This window comes from Cucurbita pepo, chromosome LG04, assembly GCF_002806865.2.
Source record: "Cucurbita pepo subsp. pepo cultivar mu-cu-16 chromosome LG04, ASM280686v2, whole genome shotgun sequence".
NCBI classification, from domain to species: domain Eukaryota; kingdom Viridiplantae; phylum Streptophyta; class Magnoliopsida; order Cucurbitales; family Cucurbitaceae; genus Cucurbita; species Cucurbita pepo.
Window position 1 is genome coordinate 11,246,941 of NC_036641.1, and position 19,405 is coordinate 11,266,345.

Sequence of the window (19,405 nt, forward strand, 5' to 3'; positions counted from 1 at the left end):
AGATAACTTTGGATAAATTATAATGTACATTGATTCAAGTCAGCTACTTAATTTGAAGTGAATGCTATTCAATGCTAGTTGGAGATAAAATGTACGAATAAATATTAGTTTATTTTCTTTAATTCTTTGATTTCAAGTAATAAAATATAATAATAAGTGCACTTAACCAAGTTTCACCTCTAAGCCAATTCTTTTGTATATAAAAAAGCCATGCTATTGCCTTAAGTTTACTCAAATTTACCCTAAACTTTAAATGTAAGAAATATTCTCGTTTCATATAATAAAATTATAAATAATAATAATAATAATAATAATAAAAAAGGAACATTTAAAAAAATAAAAATAAAAAGTATATAAAAATGATTAAATAATACCCATATTTCAATTGAAGTCTCCAGTTGTGTATTCCATTCCAATCTCTCATTAAAACCCAATTTTTCGCGTCTGAATTCATTAGTGCTGATTCACTGTAATGGATGCACCGCCACCACCTGCCGCCACTGCGACTACGGTTGCGGCGACCGCCGCTGCTAACTTTGCAGCGACCGCCATTCAGCACAACTATCAGGATTCCATAGAATCCTCACCCCGTTCCAACAACGCCGACTCTTGGGACGACCCTCTCCCGCCAGTGCCAGGCGCCAAACTTCGCCTTATGTGCAGCTATGGCGGCCACATTATCCCTCGTCCTCATGATAAGTCACTCTGCTACGTCGGGGGTGATACACGTATTGTCGTCGTCGACCGCCATTCCTCTCTTTCCGACCTCTGCATGCGCCTCTCACGAACACTCCTTAATGGCCGCCCATTCACCCTCAAGTACCAGCTTCCTCACGAAGATCTCGATTCCTTAATTTCCATAGCGACGGATGAAGATCTCGAGAACATGATTGAGGAATACGACCGAATCACCATGTCTTCGCCGTTGAAACCTCTGCGAATCCGTCTGTTTATCTTCTTCACGAAGCCTGAAACTGTGGCTTCTATGGGTTCGTTGCTCGACGATGCCAAACACGAGACGTGGTTCGTCGATGCACTAAATAGCTCGGCCGGGATGATTCCGAGAGGGCTTTCCGATTCGGCTACGATGGAGTGTATGGTGAATCTCGACGCGGTTCGTGGGAGTGATTCGTGTAATGATTTGGAAAATCAAGGTCATGATTCTCTAGGGCATATTGACAAACAGGTCGAGAAGAATAGTAATTCGGCACACGATGTGCAATCGATTCCTGATTCTCCCGCGGTGGAAAATGATTCTTCGTTTGGTTCGTCTTCATCGGTGCCGTCGATGTCCAACTTGCCGCCGATACGTGTGCGTGTGGAGGAGGCGGAGGTCAGAGTTCAAGATCCCAAGGTGGGATTAGAAGAGCAATTTGGGCAGATGCATTTTGGTGTACCTCCAATCCCTACTGCGTTGGCTGCTGCCGCGGCTGTTTCATTGGCTGCTGTTTCTAATCACGAAAATTCCAATCGGGTCTTTAACGACGACGAGAGAGCGGAGCAGGGAGGTCCGGTGGCGTTCCGGAAGCCTCCATTGCCATTGCAAACCTTGCAAAACAGGACTGTTGTTAGTCCTGCTGTTAGCGGTGGTTTTAGTCTACCGTCGCCGGATTCTGTTGCCAGGTATCATGTTACTCATCTGCAAATTAATCATTCAGCATGAATCTGGGTTTTGCATCTAAATTTCACATGCTCTGTTTCGTCGGCTAATTCAAATACTTTTGACTGATTTTTTTCCCAATTGCTTGTTCCTCCGGCCAAACATGTATTATTTATGCTTATGAGCTTACAGCATCTTGGTAGTGTTGATCTTCTCCACATGTTCTTTTAGAGTGTTTGCTTGTTGGATTCTAATCGGTTATGAAATGGTTCTTCATTCAAAATTCTTTTTGGTGTAACAGCGACAGTAGCATAACATCTGCAAATTCTCAGTCCAAACCCATGTATTTCCAAGACCAAATTGTAAGAGACAGCTCAGTCCCAGCCATTCCCATCGCAGAAAGCGATGGTTTCATGACAAGTCAACAAGTACAAATTCAACAGCTCCATGACCCTGCCTATGTATTAACCTCACAATTAGATCAGAAGCAGCCACAACAACCACAACAATTCGTCCACAGCACCACCCATTACATCCATCACCAATACCCTACAGCCGCGGGGCATGTCCCCGTTCCATCGTATTATCATCCTGTTTACACGCAAACACCATCTCAACAGCAACTCCATCATCCTATTGATCAGCAATATCCAGTCTATTTAATGCCCATTACGCAAAATCAACCAACCTACAATATGCCTGTTCAATCTAGTCCTGCTGAGACTCCAATGGCTGCACCCAACCGGCAAGCATCAGCTAGTCCTACCATTGTCGCTTCTCCAGTTGCTTACAATGATAGTAATAATCAACAGCCCTTCTATCCTCAGAAGACAGTTCCAGCAGCTATGCCAGAAATGGCTGCAAGCATGTATAGGACTGCAGTAACCACGACGCCTCCTCCTTTATTACAGGTTTCTCACAATCAGTTCCAGCAACCATACATGGGTCTTTCCCAAATGAACTATCCACCTCAGTCTATAGCCATTGCTCCCGCACCCTCCGGCGCTGCTAATTATGGTTTCGACTACACTAACGCACCCTCCGGCGCTGCTAATTATGGTTTCGACTACACTAACGCTCCAGCGCAGAATATCCCGGCTACCCCAATGTCTTCTCAGTACCAAACTATGACTCATGCAGCCGCGGCAGCAGCTCTATCAGATGCGTCTAGACAGCTTCCTTCAGATGGCTCACAGCAGCAGCAGACCAGGAACTCGTAGGTAGTACTCGCTAAACAGGTAAGACAAGAAAATATGTGCCTTTTCCCCCTTCCCCAAATCATTGTTAAGCTAAAACTTATTAGTTTTCATGCATTCGATAGAATATGAATAATCCATGTAACACTGTATTCTCATTGCTGTATCCTGTTCTTGATGACGGTTTAATGGTTGAAAATGTTGTGCTTTACGCTATTACTCTTCTTTTAGATCAGATTGTAGACAAAACGTATAATGCTTTTGAGTATCTATTATTGATCAATGGGACAACTTTGAATATGAGTTCTAAATCAAGAAAATATAATAAAGTATAAACACATTAGACTCATCCTCAAAATTTGAAAGGATCGGAGTTTTGGAGATTTGTATTCCTCTCTTGGGAACCTCTCATTCATTTAGAATTTCCATATATGTTCATGAAAAAGCACAATAGAAAAGTACATAATTAAGATACATTATTAATTCCTAGTTCCTATAGTCGTAAAGATAGTTCCAAGTGGTCAAAACATCGCTATTGATGACAAAATCAAAATTGATGGACATGTTCTAGAATTTTGTAACTTTTTTGTAAAGACCAATGAAAAAAATACTTCTTCACCAAAAGTGTTGAGCCAAATGTGTATTCTTCTTTTCAACAGCATCACGAATCAAACAATGAAGCAGATTAAGGGTATGATGGTTGCAAGCCCATTTTCTTAGCACGCAGCCTCTCCATAAACTGGGGATTCACACGCAGCCTCTCCTTCACATATGAAGTTCGAGCATCCTCTACAAGTTTGTTGGTTTTCCCAGCTTCCTCAATTAGAGAAAAAAGTGTCCCAAGGCAATCCTTTCTATTTTCCTCTCTGTGTTCAAACCTGAGAAATACAATTGAAGTCAGAAGCTAATACAAATTTAAACAAAGACAGCGCCAGTTCAGCAAGATCTGAGAGAGGTTCATGGTCAATATGCCTTTCTTGACAGAGAGAGAGAGAGAAGTAAAACTGTTTTTCGACCTCACATGCAGAAAATGAAGAGAGAGGAACCATAATGAATTTTTTATAGTCGACGGAATGAATAAACGAGTACAAGGTGTGGTGATCTGTCCTGTTCGATTTGTCAGTGACATGTGCTTGCCTACTCAGATGTGTCAAAGTAAGATACTATAACAGCCAACATTGGTGGTGAGATCCTACGTCGATTGGAGAGAAAAACGGAACAATTTTTGTATAGTGTGAAACCTATCTGTAACAGATGAGTTCTAAAAAACTTGAAGAGAAGTTCGAAAGAGCCCAAAGAGGACAATATCTACTAGTGGAGGGTTTGGGTTGATACACAGACCGTAGCAGTTCTAGGAGAAGTATCAACCGAATTAAACATTAGAATATAGTATAGTTGAAATTACCTCTGACTAGTGATGATAAGCTCATCTTTCCAGGATGATAACGCTTGCCAACCAATTCCCTTAGTCGACAGAATTGGTAGTTTGATAAACCAAGCTCCTTCACAGTAACAGATCATTTCACTTTTCGGTTTTTGGGATGCCATGCATCCCCGCCTGGTTCAAACACAACCCTTGTTTGCCACCTAAGAATTGGCCCTTCACCTGGCGGCTCATCCAAGTCTTTTTTGTTATCTGCCACATCTGTTTCATCAAACTTGGGGGGACCTTCTGCCTCCATCATCTTTCCATATTCCATCACCATCTGATCTCCGAATTGTTTAAACTGATTGTAAGCTTCTTCAGGTTCAAGCTCCCCTTTTTCACACAAATCCCCTAGCTCGTTGTATTTTGCTTCTAATTTTTTCTTCGTATCATCTAGTGAACAGTTCATTACCAAGAAACAGGGGAAAAAATATTATTCAAAGAGAATTTACTCAAGATATTACACAATATAATTGAGTGTTTATATCTTAAGTGTAAGAGCCCAAGTCTACCGCTAGCGGATATTGTCCGCTTTGGACTTTCCCTTCCGGACTTCCCCTCAAGGTTTTAAAACTCATCTACTAGGGAGAGGTTTCCACACTCTTATAAAGAATGCTTCGTTCTCCTCCCCAACCGATGCGGGATCTCATAGAAAGTGAAGCAATCTATGACATTACAAACAGACATTTGTCTGACAACATACCAACCAAGGATCACTTATATTAAGTACGCGATAGATACATCATACATGGCTCAAACGATATCATAATGTTTCTAGAATTCGAGGTTAAGGGTATCCATCAGCAGTTTCGTTTCATTAGTTTTTTTACCATACCCACCGAATTCATGAGCAGAGCAACGGGGCAGATGCGCCTCTCGCAAAAAAATTAGTCCAGAAAGAATAAATAAGCCAATTGTAACACGAGAACGGACAAAGCAAGCATGTAAAGACAAGGGGCAAACCTGGAAGGAGCTTGTCCCAACTAAGCATGTCCTCCAAAATCTGTTCACACTCCTTGGTGTCCCTCAGGATCCCATGCTTAATGCCATCCTCAACAAGCTCATCCCATTTTTTGTCATCCATGTTGAAGTATTCATCCTTTACCATTTTTTTCATAACTATATCCCTAGCATTGTAAAGATCATCAATCTCTTCGTCTGTCTCCTACAATTCTTCAAAATCAGATTCAAACTCTTTGTCCTTCACATCATCCCATGGTTGCATTCGTAGTTCTTCATCAAGTTCATCATCTGTATCCTCATGCTTTCCACCCAATTTCCTCTGAAGAATAGCTTCAAGAATTGATGGTAGCGCCTCCTCATCACCTTTGAAGTACTTGTCTATCTTCATTTTCAATTCTGGGCAGAAATTTTATGGGTCATCAAATGGAAAATATTACAATTTTGAGCTCCCATGATTCATGATATAGTCGCATTGAAAAAAATCCAAATACCGCGGCAGCAACGTTAGATCCAGAGATCATCGCTCAAGACATCAATTGCAGTAAGAAAAAAAAACGTAAATTCAAAATTTCACCCAATCTCAATGCGAAGCATTAGATCATGAAGACAAATCAGCCAAAAAAGTGATTGATTTCCAGCATTTCCCTAACTACGAACAAAACCTACAAAATTTCACATCATACAAAGATGGATTATCAATTTCGTAGTCCTAAGTTCAATCGCAGAAATCAATAGGAAAGTAGAACGTTCGGATTTGGAAAAAAAAAAATAATAATAAACACCTTTGTTGCTCACATCTTGTACGTCCAAACATACGCCTTTCTTCTGAACCGGCAGCAAATTCGCTTCGGGAGCACTTACAGAATCTTCCTTCGACGGCGAATCGTTGCCGGACGAGAAGAGCCTGAATCGAGACCTGGCTGGGGATGAAACCAAGCATGGAGGAAAGGCATTGGGCTTGTAAGTATGAGAATAAAGAAGATGGATGGTTCCGAGCTCTGAGAGAAAGGTTTCTCAATAGAGTCCATTTCATGGCTGTCCTCTAGGGTTTATGGTTGTTCTCATTTCGGAGGGTGAGGATTTTGCCGGCTTTCAAAGCCAAAATGCTACCGCGCTATTCCAAACATAACAAAGATTTAATCTTTTTTTGGATAAGGAAAATTTTAAGCTTATTCTTATGTTTAATCAACAATTAAGCTTCCTAAAAAAAATTAGTTCTAAAATAAGTAATTTAAAAAATTGGAGCGAGAAATGAATTGTTACTGCGATTTGTTTGCCCATAAGCGACAATGAGAAAGCCGGTTCGTTGCTTACTCCGTCGCGATCCAGTCGTTGAACAGCGACGGCTATCAAAGTCCCCAAATTCACCATTCAAATCCCCTTCAGAACATTCTCATGAGTTCCACTGGGTTCTTTATGCAATTGGAATCCGATACTGCGTCCAGATACTGTCCATTATTCGACTTTCGAAGCAACCGGAAGGAGAAATCATCTATACGCATTTCGCTGCTGTGTGTGAAAATGAAGGTGGCGACAGTACCGTTCGAGTCAGGAATGAGCTTCGGGTTCAAGAATTTGATGGAAACGTTCACAGTGAATGTGCAGAGAGCAGAAAGTAGGGCACTGAATGTTCCATTGTTTGAGCCGTTTACGATTGCGTCTTCGAGGCTTGAAATGGTGGAGAACGTAGCGATAAGGATCGAGTTGAGTAATGGGTGCGTCGGATGGGGTGAGGCGCCGATTTTGCCTTTTGTCACTGCGGAGGATCAGTCTACCGCGATGGCGAAGGCAGGGGAGGTTGGTGAACTATTGCAGCAGAGACCACCGTGCAATTTGGGCTCAGCGATGATGCAGATCGGCGAGACTCTTCCTGGCCATGAATTTGCTTCTGTGAGTAAACAATTAACACATTGGATTTTGGCTTTTGACTTCATTTTTTTTTTTCCGTTACTCAAATTGATAGGACTATGAGATGAAGAATTGTTCCATGGCTGAGTTTCTGAATCCATGTTTGTTTAATCACTGTATTGATTAAAGGTTAGAGCAGGAGTTGAGATGGCGTTGATTGATGCAGTTGCTAACAGCATTAACATACCTCTATGGAGATTGTTTGGTGGTGTTTCAAACAGTATAACCACCGACATAACAGTAAGTTTGGATTTCAGCCATTTCATTTTGTTCCTTTGTTACTGTGAATCTCATTCAATATGTCTGGAGATTTTATTTTTGATCATGAACTGCGGTGAACTCATTTAGTTTTATCCAAATGAACCTAGTAAATATGTGGATAAAGGAAAATCCTGTTTAAATCAGTGAGGAGTAAGCCAAAAGAAACTTGTCACAGAACTACTTTCATCCATTTTATATATGCAGATTCCTATTACTTCTGCTTCTAATGCTGCCAAATTGGCTGCGAAATATCGAGATCAAGGATTCAAGACGTTGAAGTTAAAGGTAGGAAAGGATCTAAGAGCTGATATAGAAGTTCTGCAGCGCATCAGAACTGTTCATTCTGATTGTGAATTCATCCTGGATGCCAATGAGGGATATGACACTGAGGAAGCTATTCAAGTTCTTGAAAAGTTACATGGTAACGGATAAGTACTTGTGTAATTTGATTTGCTTTAGTCTTCCTTTTTCGTTTTTTGTGCTATTCCATGTATGGTTTCCCTAAAGTTGGATTATTACTCATACAGAATTGGGGGTGACTCCGACTCTGTTTGAACAACCAGTTCATAGAGACAACTGGGAGGGTCTCGGAATTGTTAGTCGTATCGCTAGAGATAAATACGGGGTATCTGTTGCAGCTGATGAGAGCTGCCGGAGTTTAAGTGATGTTAAGAGAATAGTGGAAGAGGATCTTGCAGATGTTATAAATATAAAGCTTGCCAAAGTTGGAGTTTTGGGGGCAATTGAAATTATTGAAGTAGCAAGGGCTGCTGGATTGAGTTTAATGATTGGTGGTATGATAGAGACTCGACTTGCCATGGGCTTTTCCAGTCATCTTGCTGCTGGTCTCGGGTGTTTCAAGTACGCATACTTTATTTATTTTGAGTTTACTCTTAGTCGTGGGTATACGTCTTGATTTGCTGAGCTATTCTTAGATTGGTTATTTAGCATGCTTGTTTAGCGATTGTTTCTTGACCAAATGCAGATACATCGACTTAGATACACCACTTTTATTGTCAGAAGATCCAGTTCATGGGGGTTATGAAGGTACTCTCAGCCCAATCTAGAACTTTTGGTTCATTAAAGTTGTACTTTGGTAATGCTGATCTAATTATAATGAACTTTTGCAAGTAGTTTCTGGTGCTGTCTACAAGTTCACAAATGCCAGAGGCCATGGTGGTTTCCTTCACTGGGATAACCTTGCTTGGTAAACTTTATAGTCTCCTTGAAGATGCAGATATGAGCTTATAAACTACAATGTTACATGAACCTTGTTTGATTATATAATTGTTTATATTAACTACCCCTTTACTCTAGACTGATACAGATGAGTGTGTGATTTTTGTAGATGATGATTATTTTCAGTTGAATCGTCTAAATTAACAGAACTTTCGCTTCATGATTTCCCCCGAGCCAAAGTCTTTCCGAGTACAAATGTCTGGGCAAATCTGGTTAGTGAAAGTTTGAACCTTGTATTGATAAATATGGGCGAATTCTGTAATATGTTTCATGAATGTTTATCAGTGCTCATACTTGATGGATGTAAATTTTGTTTGTACGGTTGATTTCTTTGCTACACATTCATAAATAGTTACTTTTATTTAGGGAATTTGAGCCTAATCTAATTGGTTAAAACATATATTATTGATCAAAATAACTAACTTCAAACTCAAACTAATATATATAAACAAGCTATTTAGTATCTAACTCATCTCTATAGTTGCCTAAAGTGAGTATAGTTTAGTTGCATTCGTATGTACTCTTTACCTTTACGTCTAAGGTTGAAATCGACAAACTTTCTCATTTGTTATGTTAAAAAGGTTCAAATCTATATTTGTTGTACCGAGAGAGTTCATCCCTATCATTTGAATAGCTTATCAAATCTCCTAAAGAAATGAGTTGTTCTAACTCCAAGTCAATTTTGATATATAGCAAACAAGGATTTCTTAGAAATGAAACGATGTTTATTTCATTTGGAGGACCTTAAAAAAAATTATTGTATCACTTGCAAATACAACCTCAACCATCCATAAACCTTTGAGTCGAGACGAAGATAATTTCTTCTCTCTAAAACAAGATCTCTAACTTCTATAAATAGTTGAACTAAAATCGATCGTAAGGCATGCTCAAAGACTATGCATGATGGTGAACTAACTATATGATGAAAGTAGAGCATGAGGTTTCAAAAGGTGTGTCCATGTTAATCTTGGAAGGCCACATAATGATATCCACCACTCCAACCCTCAATCTAAATGGACCACTCCTACATCCTTTTCTTCCCCCATATAATTGAAATCAAAAGCTGAGAAGTTGGAGTTATTATTTCCTTAAAGAATAGGATAGAGTGACTTCTTTGCCTTTCTCTCCATAATGTTCCAAATGGGTGATGATGATTAAAGTAGAACTCATGGGTTATTGCTCAAAATGATGTGTGTGGCTCAACCATTATATTACACACCACTTGTTTCTACAGCCACATATTAATGGAATTTTAGGTGCCAATCAATCATGAGTTCCACCTGGCTATTAAAAATTAGACATAGCATTTGCAATTACCATGGTATTACATCTAATAATGTTCTCTCGACCCATAAGTTGTTGAACTAGAAAAAGGTTTGAACCCATGATGAGATCTAGCCATACAACTTTTCCCTTCTAGATCATCTCCATCAATTAACAATAGAACATTTCTCTAACTCTCTCTCCAATTTCCCCCCTATAAATTGACATCCAACAGCCAAACCAAGCCACAAGCACCCAAATCATCCATCTCTCTCGTTTTTTCATTTCCCCAACTCAAGAACAAAACAATGAAGGCCTCATGGGTAGCCATATTGACAATAATAGCAGTTATTTTGATGTCAGAGTCAAATGAAATGGTAATGGTGGAAGCCGTGACATGCAACCCAATGCAAATGAGCCCTTGTATTAGCGCCATCATATCATCAACGCCGCCCTCCAAGCTGTGCTGTGCCAAGATCAAGGAGCAGAAGCCTTGTCTCTGTGATTACCTCAAGAACCCTTCTCTCAGGAACTTTGTGGACTCTCCAAATGCCAGGAAAGTCGCCAATGACTGTGGAACTCCTTTTCCCACTTGCTGAAAAATTATTCTCAGGCCGTTTTGATTTTAAGTACGTGTGTGTATTGATATGTGATCGTCTTGTGTCGTCTATGTGTTGCAGTGGTTTTTCATATCAGTATGGCTACCTTTTGTAACTGTGTTTTGTTGTGTTGTGTTCTCTGTGCTGTTCAATAATAATGGGAACTTCGAGTTGGTATTATATTTATATGGATGATTCATGATTCCCACCTTTTTTCTACCTAATATTTCCCAACTATTTATGTTTTTCACCACATTTCTTGAAATTCTAGCCCGACTATGGTAAGTTAAAGTGGAAGCATATTCCTACCTCTAAGTCGTGAGTAAGATTGATGCATACTATGAACATGGCATGATTGATAAAGTCCGAAGTATATGGTAGCAAATGAGTACTTGATGAAGTTCGAGCACGAGTTTTTTCGTGCTCGTGATCATTAATATTTGAACCTATGATCTAATAGTCTGAAGTCCGAGGTATTTTGTAGCATAGATAAAGTTCGAGTTATCGGGGTTACGATCATATTAGTATTTAAATCAAGTTAGTGAGTGCCATTAATGCTCCACAGCAAACCTTTAACATAATGGATTTTACATTAGTTGCACTAATTCTACTTTAACCTAATATGATTTATTTATAATCACACAAAGGTCAAAAGATATGATGATATGAAGTCCAAGAAAAACTCTCTCAGTTTAGAGAAACCTTCTTTTTCAATAGAATACCATTCCCAGAAGGTTTCACATCAAGGGATAAAAAAGGGCACTGTGATTCCTCCATTCCCACTGCAATTTCAACCAATATTGGTTGAGGAATATGATTCCTATTCAATCCAGAAAGGTTCCATATATCTCATCAACTATAAAATGCTATAAAGATAACATCCAGAATTCTGTCTAACCTTGTTCATCTATACTTGTTTGAAGACAGTTCACATCAAAACATACGTAATATGCACACGAATTGTGCTTCTTGACATAAACTTGGACAAGAAGACTAAAAAAGAGAGTGACTTCTCGCAAGTTTCCAAGGACAAACTGTAAAATGATAGACAAACCTTGTATTTGATTGCCACAAGTTCCCACATCGCTTTTGCCCTTCAAATTCTACTTCACATGAACTCTGTCTGTTCTGCTGCTATTCCTCCATTTCAGACATGTTTTTTTTCTTCTTTTTGGTTAACTGCCTCTATGAAATGTATTCCAGGAAGAACAAACCAGCCAAAATCAAAATGTAGCACTACTGGTATTGAGTGCAGGTCTGGTCGTCGATAAAGGCACGGATTCGTTCTTTTGGTAGTTTTGACTGGACGGTGTGGAAGTAGAGACATCTTTTGAGTAATCTCTTGTCATCTCCAGTATGTCCCATGTGATGCAAAGAACTGAAAATCGGGTTGATTGACCTGAAGATGCTTCAGCCATTTGTCTGCTGCCTGCATCAGGGAGCTTGCCATTTGATGCTCGTTGACACCATTTTGCGCCCAAATTGAGCCTTTGAGCTTGTAAGAAGCCATTCCGAAAACAGGCAAGGACATCTTTGGGGTACCATCAACGTCATTTGAATATATCAGTGTCTGGCCATGCACATTCCCTGTGAAGCAAATAGAACGATCACCACTTGCAGAGAACAAGCCAAACAAACAATCTAGTGATTTTGTAGGGGCTAGAATCACTTTTTTCATGCTCTAAATCACCTCAAAAACATGTCAATTTAATGTTTGATTTTACACTTTTAACGATAACAACACTTATGAGTATGAGAGTATGAGATGTTGGAAGAACTCTCTAATTCATCTAAAGGTAGGCTTAGTAGAAGTTAATATGTTTATTTAGTCGACAAAACAGGTGAATAGATGTAACATCAAAAATCCACCGCTAGCAGATATTGTCCGCTTTGGCACGTTACGTATCACTGTCAGCCTCACGGTTTTTAAAACGCATATACTAGGGAAAGATTTCCACGCCCTTATAAGAAAAGTTTCATTCCTCTCTCCACTCAATGTGGGATCTCACAATCCACCTCCCTTGGGAGGCCCAACGTCCTCGTTGGTACACCGTCCGGTGTCTGGCTCTGATACCATTTGTAACAGCCCAAACCCACCGCTAGAAGATATTTGTCCGCTTTGTCCTGTTACGTATCACCGTCAGCCTCACGGTTTTAAAACGCATCTACTAGGGAGATGTTTCCACACCCTTATAAAGAACGTTTCCTTCAATCCAACCCCCGTAGGGCCCAGCGTCCTCGCTGGCACACCACCCAGTATCTTGCTCTGATACCATTTGTAACAACTCAAGTCTACCGCTAGCAGATATTGTCTGCTTTGACCCGTTACGTATCGCCAGCAACCTCACAATTTTAAAACGCATATACTAGGGAGAGGTTTCTACACTCTTGTAAAAAATGTTTCGTTCCCCCCTCCAACCAATGCAGGGAGCTTAGAAAGCATGCATCTTGAAGATTACTGAGAAAACTGAAGATTACTGAGAAAACTACAGGCCAAACCAGAAGAAACTAAGAAGTGCCATATTACCTCTAATGGGTGTGGAAAGGGAATGATATGTCAAAAAGCAAGCATCCAAATCTTTTAATGTCGGGCCAGTGGGTATACGGTATATTGGGTACCTACAATTCCAGCGGATGAAATGAACAGCATGTTCTAGAAAGCCATTAATAACATGGATTCAGCAAATAAATTACCAAGCTACAGAGACCCAACTGGCTGCCTGTATATCACAACTTCTTAGAGTTTTCAGACCAGGATATTGATAGGCAAGATCAATTATCTGTCATAACACAAAACAATACCAGTAAACTAATACGGCTCTCAAAATACAACCAAATGAACTAATAATAAACCAGCTAGCTAACCTTATCAGCCAGTGGTACACGTTGATAAGGAGGATCTAGCTCAAGAAACTGAAACAGCAAAACACTCCGAGGATCATCACTTGAAACCCCTTCCTTTATCATGCTATGTTCATCACTTAAAGATGTCTTTCTCATTTTAAGTGTGTTTTCACAAGCTAAACGGTGATGAACCCACTGTTCTTTAGTAAAATTGCAGCTGTTTCCAAATTCATATTCAGTGCTTCCATCGCTGCTTGTATCTCTAGAAGAGTCAAGATCACTGTCCTCACTACCCACCCTACCAATATAAAGAATCATTAATTCATGATCTCTTATATTGTTGATTTCAAGCAGAAGAATTCAAGTACCTGGACTTAGAATCTGATCCAATTGGAGCAGGTTGGCCATATATTTGGATACCAGACAAATATGGAACATAGTATTGAACAACGGAGTCACCTCCATTAAGTACTAAAGGAACTCCAGCACCGTAAGCACTCCACTCCTTGAAAGACTCCCACAGATCATTCAGAATGAAATAAGGTTGAAAACCAAAACCACGAGGCAACCAACCCCTCATACTTGTCTGAAAAAGACAAAAACATGAGCAACCCATTAAAGGGCTAAAAGAAACCAAATTAAGGGTATGATCCTAATTTGGATATTAACTCAAAATTTATGAGCAACCCATTACGTAATAAACTTCCTTTGATTCAAACATTCACCTCAGAGAAGAACTGCGCAGGAACTGAAGGCCTTGTGGCGTCCAAGAATCTCTCCAAGTTGCTCTTAGGCTGAAAAATTAATGGGTTAGAAGTGTTTATAGTAGAAGCCACAAGTTTAGTGGATGGGGTCTCAGTTTCATCGGTCTTGGTAGCTCTCCTGGATGGGTTTTGCCGATTATAATTCTTCCGTGCCCTAACCGGAATATAAAACCGATCTTCACCTTTGATTCCCCCAAACTGCAACGCAGTTCCCAACATTTTGTATATCTAAACAGAGGAAATTACAGAGAGATTATAATGGGGAGCCCCCAAAGTTGTGTACCTTTTTATTGGAAATAAGAATTTTGAATACAAAAAGACGAAAAGAAAAAAGAAAGTATGGAATTCTTTGAAGTTCCCCCAAGTAGAACAACAGCGATGAAATGTAGTTTAAAAGAAAAAGAGATTCAGATTCTTTAAACTCTGCTTTGTTCTTGCAAATAAAAATACAAAAAAGATTCGAAATCTTGTCTTGAGAACACTGAATTCGATGTTCGCAAAACAAAGGAGAAATGAAAATCGATTCAAAAACTCTGTGGGAAAGATTAGAATAATGCACGCAATGAATGACTCAAATGCGTTTTGTGTGAATTAAGAAACCAGGGGAGAAGGAAAGTGCAGAAAGAGAGAGACAGAGAGACAGAGAGAGAGAGAGGAAGAAGCTTGAAGCTTGAAGCAGAGAGTGTGTCATACAAGAAGAAGATGACATAATAATGATATACCAAAAGTTAAGAAATTCTGTTTATTTAATTATATAAAACTCTGTGGGTCCTTTTCTTAGAAATTTTACCTCCTTGGGCCAATTTCGAAATTAATGAATAATTCTGGGGTAAGGACGTAATTTTGTCCAGAAAATTTCAGTTTTTTTTAAATCTACTTGGATAATGTTTTAAGCCCAGTCAGCATTCACTTTAGCACAATCATCAAGCCACGTAAGCAATTATAATATAACTAGTTCATGATGAAAACAAGTTTGAATTTTGATTTTCGGGTGTTATTAAAATTAAATAATAAATAATGTAATGAGTTTTTTAGATGGAAGGGTTGGAATAATGGTGTGTGAGATGATGAGATGGAAGAGTCAAAATCAAGTGGGGGCCCATAAAGTGATTAGAAATGGAATCGGAGGCCCAATATGGAAAAGGAGTGGGCCCAATAATACCTGTGATTGGAGATGGGACATTATTATTATTATTTTATTTTCCTCGTTTCTTTGAGCATCATCCAATTTATTGCATATTCTTCGGTCGCTACCTACTTTACCACCATTCCCCGTTGCTCTCATTGGCCCATCAATCACATCCTCACCCGCTTCCCATTGGGCCGGACTGCATCCAAAAATTCCCATTGGACCCTTAGTTTCATCGGCCCATCAATGACATCCTCACCCGCTTCCCATTGGGCCGGACTGCTGCACAAATTGGGCCGGAGCATCCAAAATTCTCATTGGGCCGTTACTCTCATTGGCCCATCAATCACATCCTCACCCGCTTCCAATTGGGCCGGACTGCATCCAAATTTGGGCCTGACATTAATAAAGTCCGAATGGAAACATACTCCAATAACGCATGAAGGAATTTCGTGGAGCGATCCGAAGACTATTTCCCGCGTCTTTCTAGTCGTAGTCAATGCGTAGCCTTTGGCCGCCATAGACACGAAGCTTCACCGTCTTTCTCTCTCTCTCTCTAAATACCCTCTGCTCTCTTCTCTTCTCTCTTTCACAGCTGCTAGACTAAGAAATGAAGATCTTTCTCCTGCCGACTCATTTTCAGACCGCCACCGCACTTTTCACCTTCGCCGCCGCCTTCCTCCTCCTATTTCCGCCGTGTCTCGGCGAACACGATAGCAATGACGAATGCCGAGGGCTCTACTCGACGACATCGTGTGTTCATCCCTCTCCGCCTGCGTCTGGTAAGACATCTCTCCGCCGGAACTTTTCATTGCTCAGTTTTATCTTCTTTTTAGTTTTTTTGAAACTTTGGCCACGTGGCTTGGAAGAAGTCAAAACTCTTGTATGAACAGCGCGTGTGGAACTGTGAAATTTGGTGAGTCAAATTTCGTACACAAAAAAGGTAGCTCATTTTCGTAGTGCTTTTGTTGTTGCGTTGACCCAGTCAAAGTTTGACCTCTACAATTCTTTCTATATATATATAAGAGGATTAAACTGCGAGTGAAGGTAATACTTGGTTGGATCAGTATAAAAATAAAAATAAAAATAAAAATAAAAATAAAAATAAAAATAAAAATAAAAATAAAAATAAAAATGTAGAAAAATAGCTAGTGGGGGACAGAGTAGGTAATTATGTATAATTAAAGACTCAAGTGTACCTGACGTTTTCCTCTCTGCTTCAACTAATCAAACCTTCCCACTTGAAAACCATGGCAATCTACACTGATAATGACAATTTCGTCCCTGTCTTGTCCATTTCTCTTGTTTGTCAAAAAAGCTCTTCCACTCGATCACCCCATCTTATTCAGCCCTTTGATCGTGTTTGTTGAAGAACTGGTGGAGTTTCCCACAAGTTTTTGTTTTTTATTTTTAATATCCACTCTGTTTGACAAATGCATTGGATTCAAGAACAATTTCAAAGATTGCCCAACAAACTCCTTTCAGAAATTTCTTCCAAGGGCATGTGTTTTCTTCCCTTCGATTCCCATTTCTCTATACAATTTTCCTCTTCTTCGTTCTTCTCACCTTCCTCCCATGGCTTCCAAGCTCCAAATCCTCTTCAAACCCACTCTGTTTTGCTTCTTTACATTCATCTTCTCGACCTCAGCTGTGCCGGATCATAAGCTCAACCCCTGTCCGCCTAAAAGCTGTGGATATGGTCCAAATATAAGTTACCCCTTTTGGATAGATGGCGTGCACCAACCTTCCTGCGGAGACCCAGATTTCAAAATCAAATGCAATGAATATCAGTACCCAGTTCTTGAAATTTCCGATGAAGATTTTATCATCCAAAACATTTTCCCCCAAAACCATTCGTTTCTGTTGGCCAGTGCTGCAGCTTACGACCAACCTTCATGCCCCTCGCATAATATTAGCCTCCATGGAAAACCCTTTTATTTCACTTCGGATACTGAAGATTTGTTCTTCTTCTATGATTGCCCATCAAAGCCTGAGGGTTACATCTTTGAACTGAATTGTAATTCCGATGAAACCCACTTTTCTTTTGCGATTTTCCACAAGGGTCTTGTGGAGTTGGAGAAATCTCGCTTGCAGTCTTGCCAGTCTATGATTCGTGTTCCTATCCGCAAGAACTCGATTGCTAGAGATGATTTGGGGAAATTGGGTTACGTTGACATTTTGAAAATGGGTTTTGTTCTGAATTGGAACTGCAGCGATTGTAAGCGAAGTGGTGGGTTTTGTACATTTCAAAACAATCTGTTTATGCGTTTTTTGTGGCGATTATGAACCGATGAAACTGATGAACATACGATGCCAATGTTTGTATAATGTTTTCTCTTTGTTTAATGTTGCAGGAAATGGCAACGCAAGGAGAAACAACATTATCATTGGTAACACATGAACCCGCTCTGTTTTTACTCCTCTGTTCATACGTTTGCCTCTCTTACAAATGATTAAAAACTCCATTGTTTTCATTCATCCAGGTACGTGCATTGGCTTTGGAGCCTTGCTTTTGAGTATAATTGTTCTATGCATCTGCTACCGACGACGCCAACTCCGTCGTAAACGTTCTCACGCCGTACCGTATGCGCAACGGAGCATTCCCTTGAATCCGTCGAATCCCCATTCTGTGGAAGAGCTTGAGAAGGGAGATTCATACTTGGGTGTTCATCTTTTCTCTTATAAAGAACTTGAAGAAGCCACCAACCATTTTGACTCCAATAAAGAGCTTGGAGATGGAGGCTTCGGCACGGTTTATTATGGTAAGAGATTTCATTTAAGTTCAATCATGAGTTAGTGATTGTTTGATTGATCTTTTCGTATATCTGTTTAGGCTTACTCAAAGATGGGCGTGCCGTTGCTGTCAAAAGGTTGTTTGAAAGCAATTTCAGGAGAGTTGAGCAGTTCATGAATGAGGTGGAGATCCTAGCCCGCCTGCGCCATCGTAACCTCGTTTCGCTTTACGGTTGCACCTCACGGAACAGCCGTGAGCTTCTGCTTGTGTATGAATACGTCTCGAATGGTACGGTGGCCGATAATCTCCATGGAAAGCTAGCAAAGCCTGGAAAGCTTCCATGGTCTACAAGAATGAAGATTGCTATAGAGACTGCAAGTGCTTTGGTGTATCTCCATGCTTCTGAAATCATCCACCGTGATGTCAAAACCAACAACATTCTCCTTGACAACAATTTTTGTGTTAAAGTAGCCGATTTCGGTTTGTCCCGTCTCTTCCCGCTCGATGTCACGCATGTCTCAACCGCTCCACAAGGCACTCCTGGCTATGTCGATCCGGAGTACCATCAGTGTTACCAACTCTCTGATAAAAGCGATGTCTTTAGCTTCGGTGTGGTACTAGTTGAACTCATATCCTCAATGCCTGCTGTTGACATCACAAGGCACAGACAAGAGATCAATCTATTCAACATGGCTATCAAAAAAATCCAAAGCCACGCATTGAATGAACTCGTCGACCCTTCACTCGGTTTTGAAACGGACTACAAGATCCAAAACATGATCACCGGAGTAGCCGAGTTGGCATTTCGATGCCTACAGAGCATGAAAGATGAGAGGCCAACAATGATGGAAGTTCTTGACACTCTGAACATCATACAGAAACAGAACGCCGAGAAAGGGAATGATCGCGATACCGACATTTCGGCTAAGGACGACGCCGTGCTACTGAAGAATGGCTATGGATCTTCTCCAAGCTCCCTGTCTGTATCTTGGGTTAGCAGTAACACCTCCACAGCAACGAATGAAACCGTCAGTGCCTAAGCCTCTCTTCCCTCCCTTGCCATGATCAAGTAGCTTGTAATCATATTCCATTTCCATGTCCCTCATCAATCTATTACTCCGATGAACTTCTACATGTTTTCGAGATGTATATGATGTTTAAGAGCACGCATTTTTTTGTGTTTATTGAATTGATTCTTCATTCTTTACGTTCGAATTCTTTCAAAGAAAGCTATATTTCATCTAAGTTAAATTACAAGTTTATTTCTAAACTTTTGGTACCTTGACTAGTCAACCCAAATCAACGTCTGGACGGAACGACTCTAGGGGCGATGGGTTCGGGAGCCCTTGCGCCATTGTTCGAGCTTGATGGTGGGGTGCATTCGTCAATGAGGTGTGTAGGGCACTCGCGAATAGACGCCATTCTATCTTCATCTAGAAATGTCAAGTAATTAAAAACATATATTCTTTATGGAATCTC

General features: G+C 40.2%; 5 protein-coding genes and 1 pseudogene across 7 annotated transcripts; 4 read left to right on the forward strand and 2 right to left on the reverse strand.

The window, feature by feature from the left end:
- The first annotated feature begins 411 nt into the window (after positions 1-411).
- LOC111792366 lies at positions 412-2,962 on the forward strand. 2 transcript variants are annotated; one of them, XM_023673775.1, is made up of 3 exons: positions 412-1,623; positions 1,902-2,617; positions 2,660-2,962. In XM_023673775.1, exons 1-3 carry the CDS (start codon positions 473-475, stop codon positions 2,818-2,820), a joined length of 2,028 nt encoding a protein of 675 aa, XP_023529543.1. In that variant the 5' UTR covers positions 412-472; the 3' UTR covers positions 2,821-2,962. The 2 variants fall into 2 exon arrangements, with proteins under 2 accessions (XP_023529543.1, XP_023529542.1); XM_023673774.1 differs by having other exon boundaries at positions 1,902-2,962.
- Positions 2,963-3,191: 229 nt separating this feature from the next.
- On the reverse strand, positions 3,192-6,214 carry LOC111792807 (annotated as a pseudogene).
- Positions 6,215-6,559: 345 nt separating this feature from the next.
- Positions 6,560-8,963, forward strand: LOC111792805 (L-Ala-D/L-amino acid epimerase). 2 transcript variants are annotated; one of them, XM_023674394.1, is made up of 7 exons: positions 6,560-7,075; positions 7,223-7,333; positions 7,559-7,775; positions 7,882-8,215; positions 8,340-8,401; positions 8,489-8,561; positions 8,703-8,845. In XM_023674394.1, coding segments are annotated over exons 1-7 (1,293 nt in total). In that variant the 5' UTR covers positions 6,560-6,580; the 3' UTR covers positions 8,704-8,845. The 2 variants fall into 2 exon arrangements, with proteins under 2 accessions (XP_023530162.1, XP_023530161.1); XM_023674393.1 differs by having other exon boundaries at positions 8,489-8,963.
- Positions 8,964-10,064: 1,101 nt separating this feature from the next.
- Positions 10,065-10,647, forward strand: LOC111792808 (non-specific lipid-transfer protein 2-like). Its single transcript, XM_023674396.1, has one exon. The coding sequence runs from the start codon at positions 10,165-10,167 to the stop codon at positions 10,453-10,455; it is 291 nt and encodes a 96-aa protein (XP_023530164.1). The 5' UTR covers positions 10,065-10,164; the 3' UTR covers positions 10,456-10,647.
- A 590-nt stretch (positions 10,648-11,237) lies between these two features.
- On the reverse strand, positions 11,238-14,766 carry LOC111792806. Its single transcript, XM_023674395.1, has 6 exons — positions 14,025-14,766; positions 13,668-13,885; positions 13,321-13,597; positions 13,150-13,235; positions 12,983-13,074; positions 11,238-12,042 (listed from the first exon to the last, which is right to left on the reverse strand). The coding sequence occupies exons 1-6, from the start codon at positions 14,280-14,282 to the stop codon at positions 11,801-11,803; spliced, it is 1,173 nt and encodes a 390-aa protein (XP_023530163.1). The 5' UTR covers positions 14,283-14,766; the 3' UTR covers positions 11,238-11,800.
- Positions 14,767-16,324: 1,558 nt separating this feature from the next.
- Positions 16,325-19,133, forward strand: LOC111794096 (LEAF RUST 10 DISEASE-RESISTANCE LOCUS RECEPTOR-LIKE PROTEIN KINASE-like 1.2). Its single transcript, XM_023676230.1, has 4 exons — positions 16,325-17,422; positions 17,547-17,582; positions 17,676-17,954; positions 18,026-19,133. The coding sequence occupies exons 1-4, from the start codon at positions 16,462-16,464 to the stop codon at positions 18,964-18,966; spliced, it is 2,217 nt and encodes a 738-aa protein (XP_023531998.1). The 5' UTR covers positions 16,325-16,461; the 3' UTR covers positions 18,967-19,133.
- Positions 19,134-19,405: the final 272 nt, after the last annotated feature.

Coding starts and splice junctions, on each gene's coding strand:
- LOC111792366 (XM_023673774.1), top strand. CDS start 473: ATGGATGCACCGCCACCACCTGCCGCCACTGCGACTACGGTTGCGGCG. Junction 1,624..1,901: donor TCGCCGGATTCTGTTGCCAG/GTATCATGTTAC, acceptor TTGGTGTAACAG/CGACAGTAGCATAACATCTG.
- LOC111794096 (XM_023676230.1), top strand. CDS start 16,462: ATGACAATTTCGTCCCTGTCTTGTCCATTTCTCTTGTTTGTCAAAAAA. Junction 17,423..17,546: donor CAGCGATTGTAAGCGAAGTG/GTGGGTTTTGTA, acceptor TTAATGTTGCAG/GAAATGGCAACGCAAGGAGA. Junction 17,583..17,675: donor GAGAAACAACATTATCATTG/GTAACACATGAA, acceptor TCATTCATCCAG/GTACGTGCATTGGCTTTGGA.
- LOC111792808 (XM_023674396.1), top strand. CDS start 10,165: ATGAAGGCCTCATGGGTAGCCATATTGACAATAATAGCAGTTATTTTG.
- LOC111792805 (XM_023674393.1), top strand. CDS start 6,581: ATGAGTTCCACTGGGTTCTTTATGCAATTGGAATCCGATACTGCGTCC. Junction 7,776..7,881: donor AGTTCTTGAAAAGTTACATG/GTAACGGATAAG, acceptor TTACTCATACAG/AATTGGGGGTGACTCCGACT. Junction 8,402..8,488: donor AGTTCATGGGGGTTATGAAG/GTACTCTCAGCC, acceptor TTTTGCAAGTAG/TTTCTGGTGCTGTCTACAAG.
- LOC111792806 (XM_023674395.1), bottom strand. CDS start 14,282: ATGTTGGGAACTGCGTTGCAGTTTGGGGGAATCAAAGGTGAAGATCGG. Junction 13,886..14,024: donor CTGCGCAGTTCTTCTCTGAG/GTGAATGTTTGA, acceptor TGTCTTTTTCAG/ACAAGTATGAGGGGTTGGTT. Junction 13,075..13,149: donor AGTTGGGTCTCTGTAGCTTG/GTAATTTATTTG, acceptor CTGGAATTGTAG/GTACCCAATATACCGTATAC.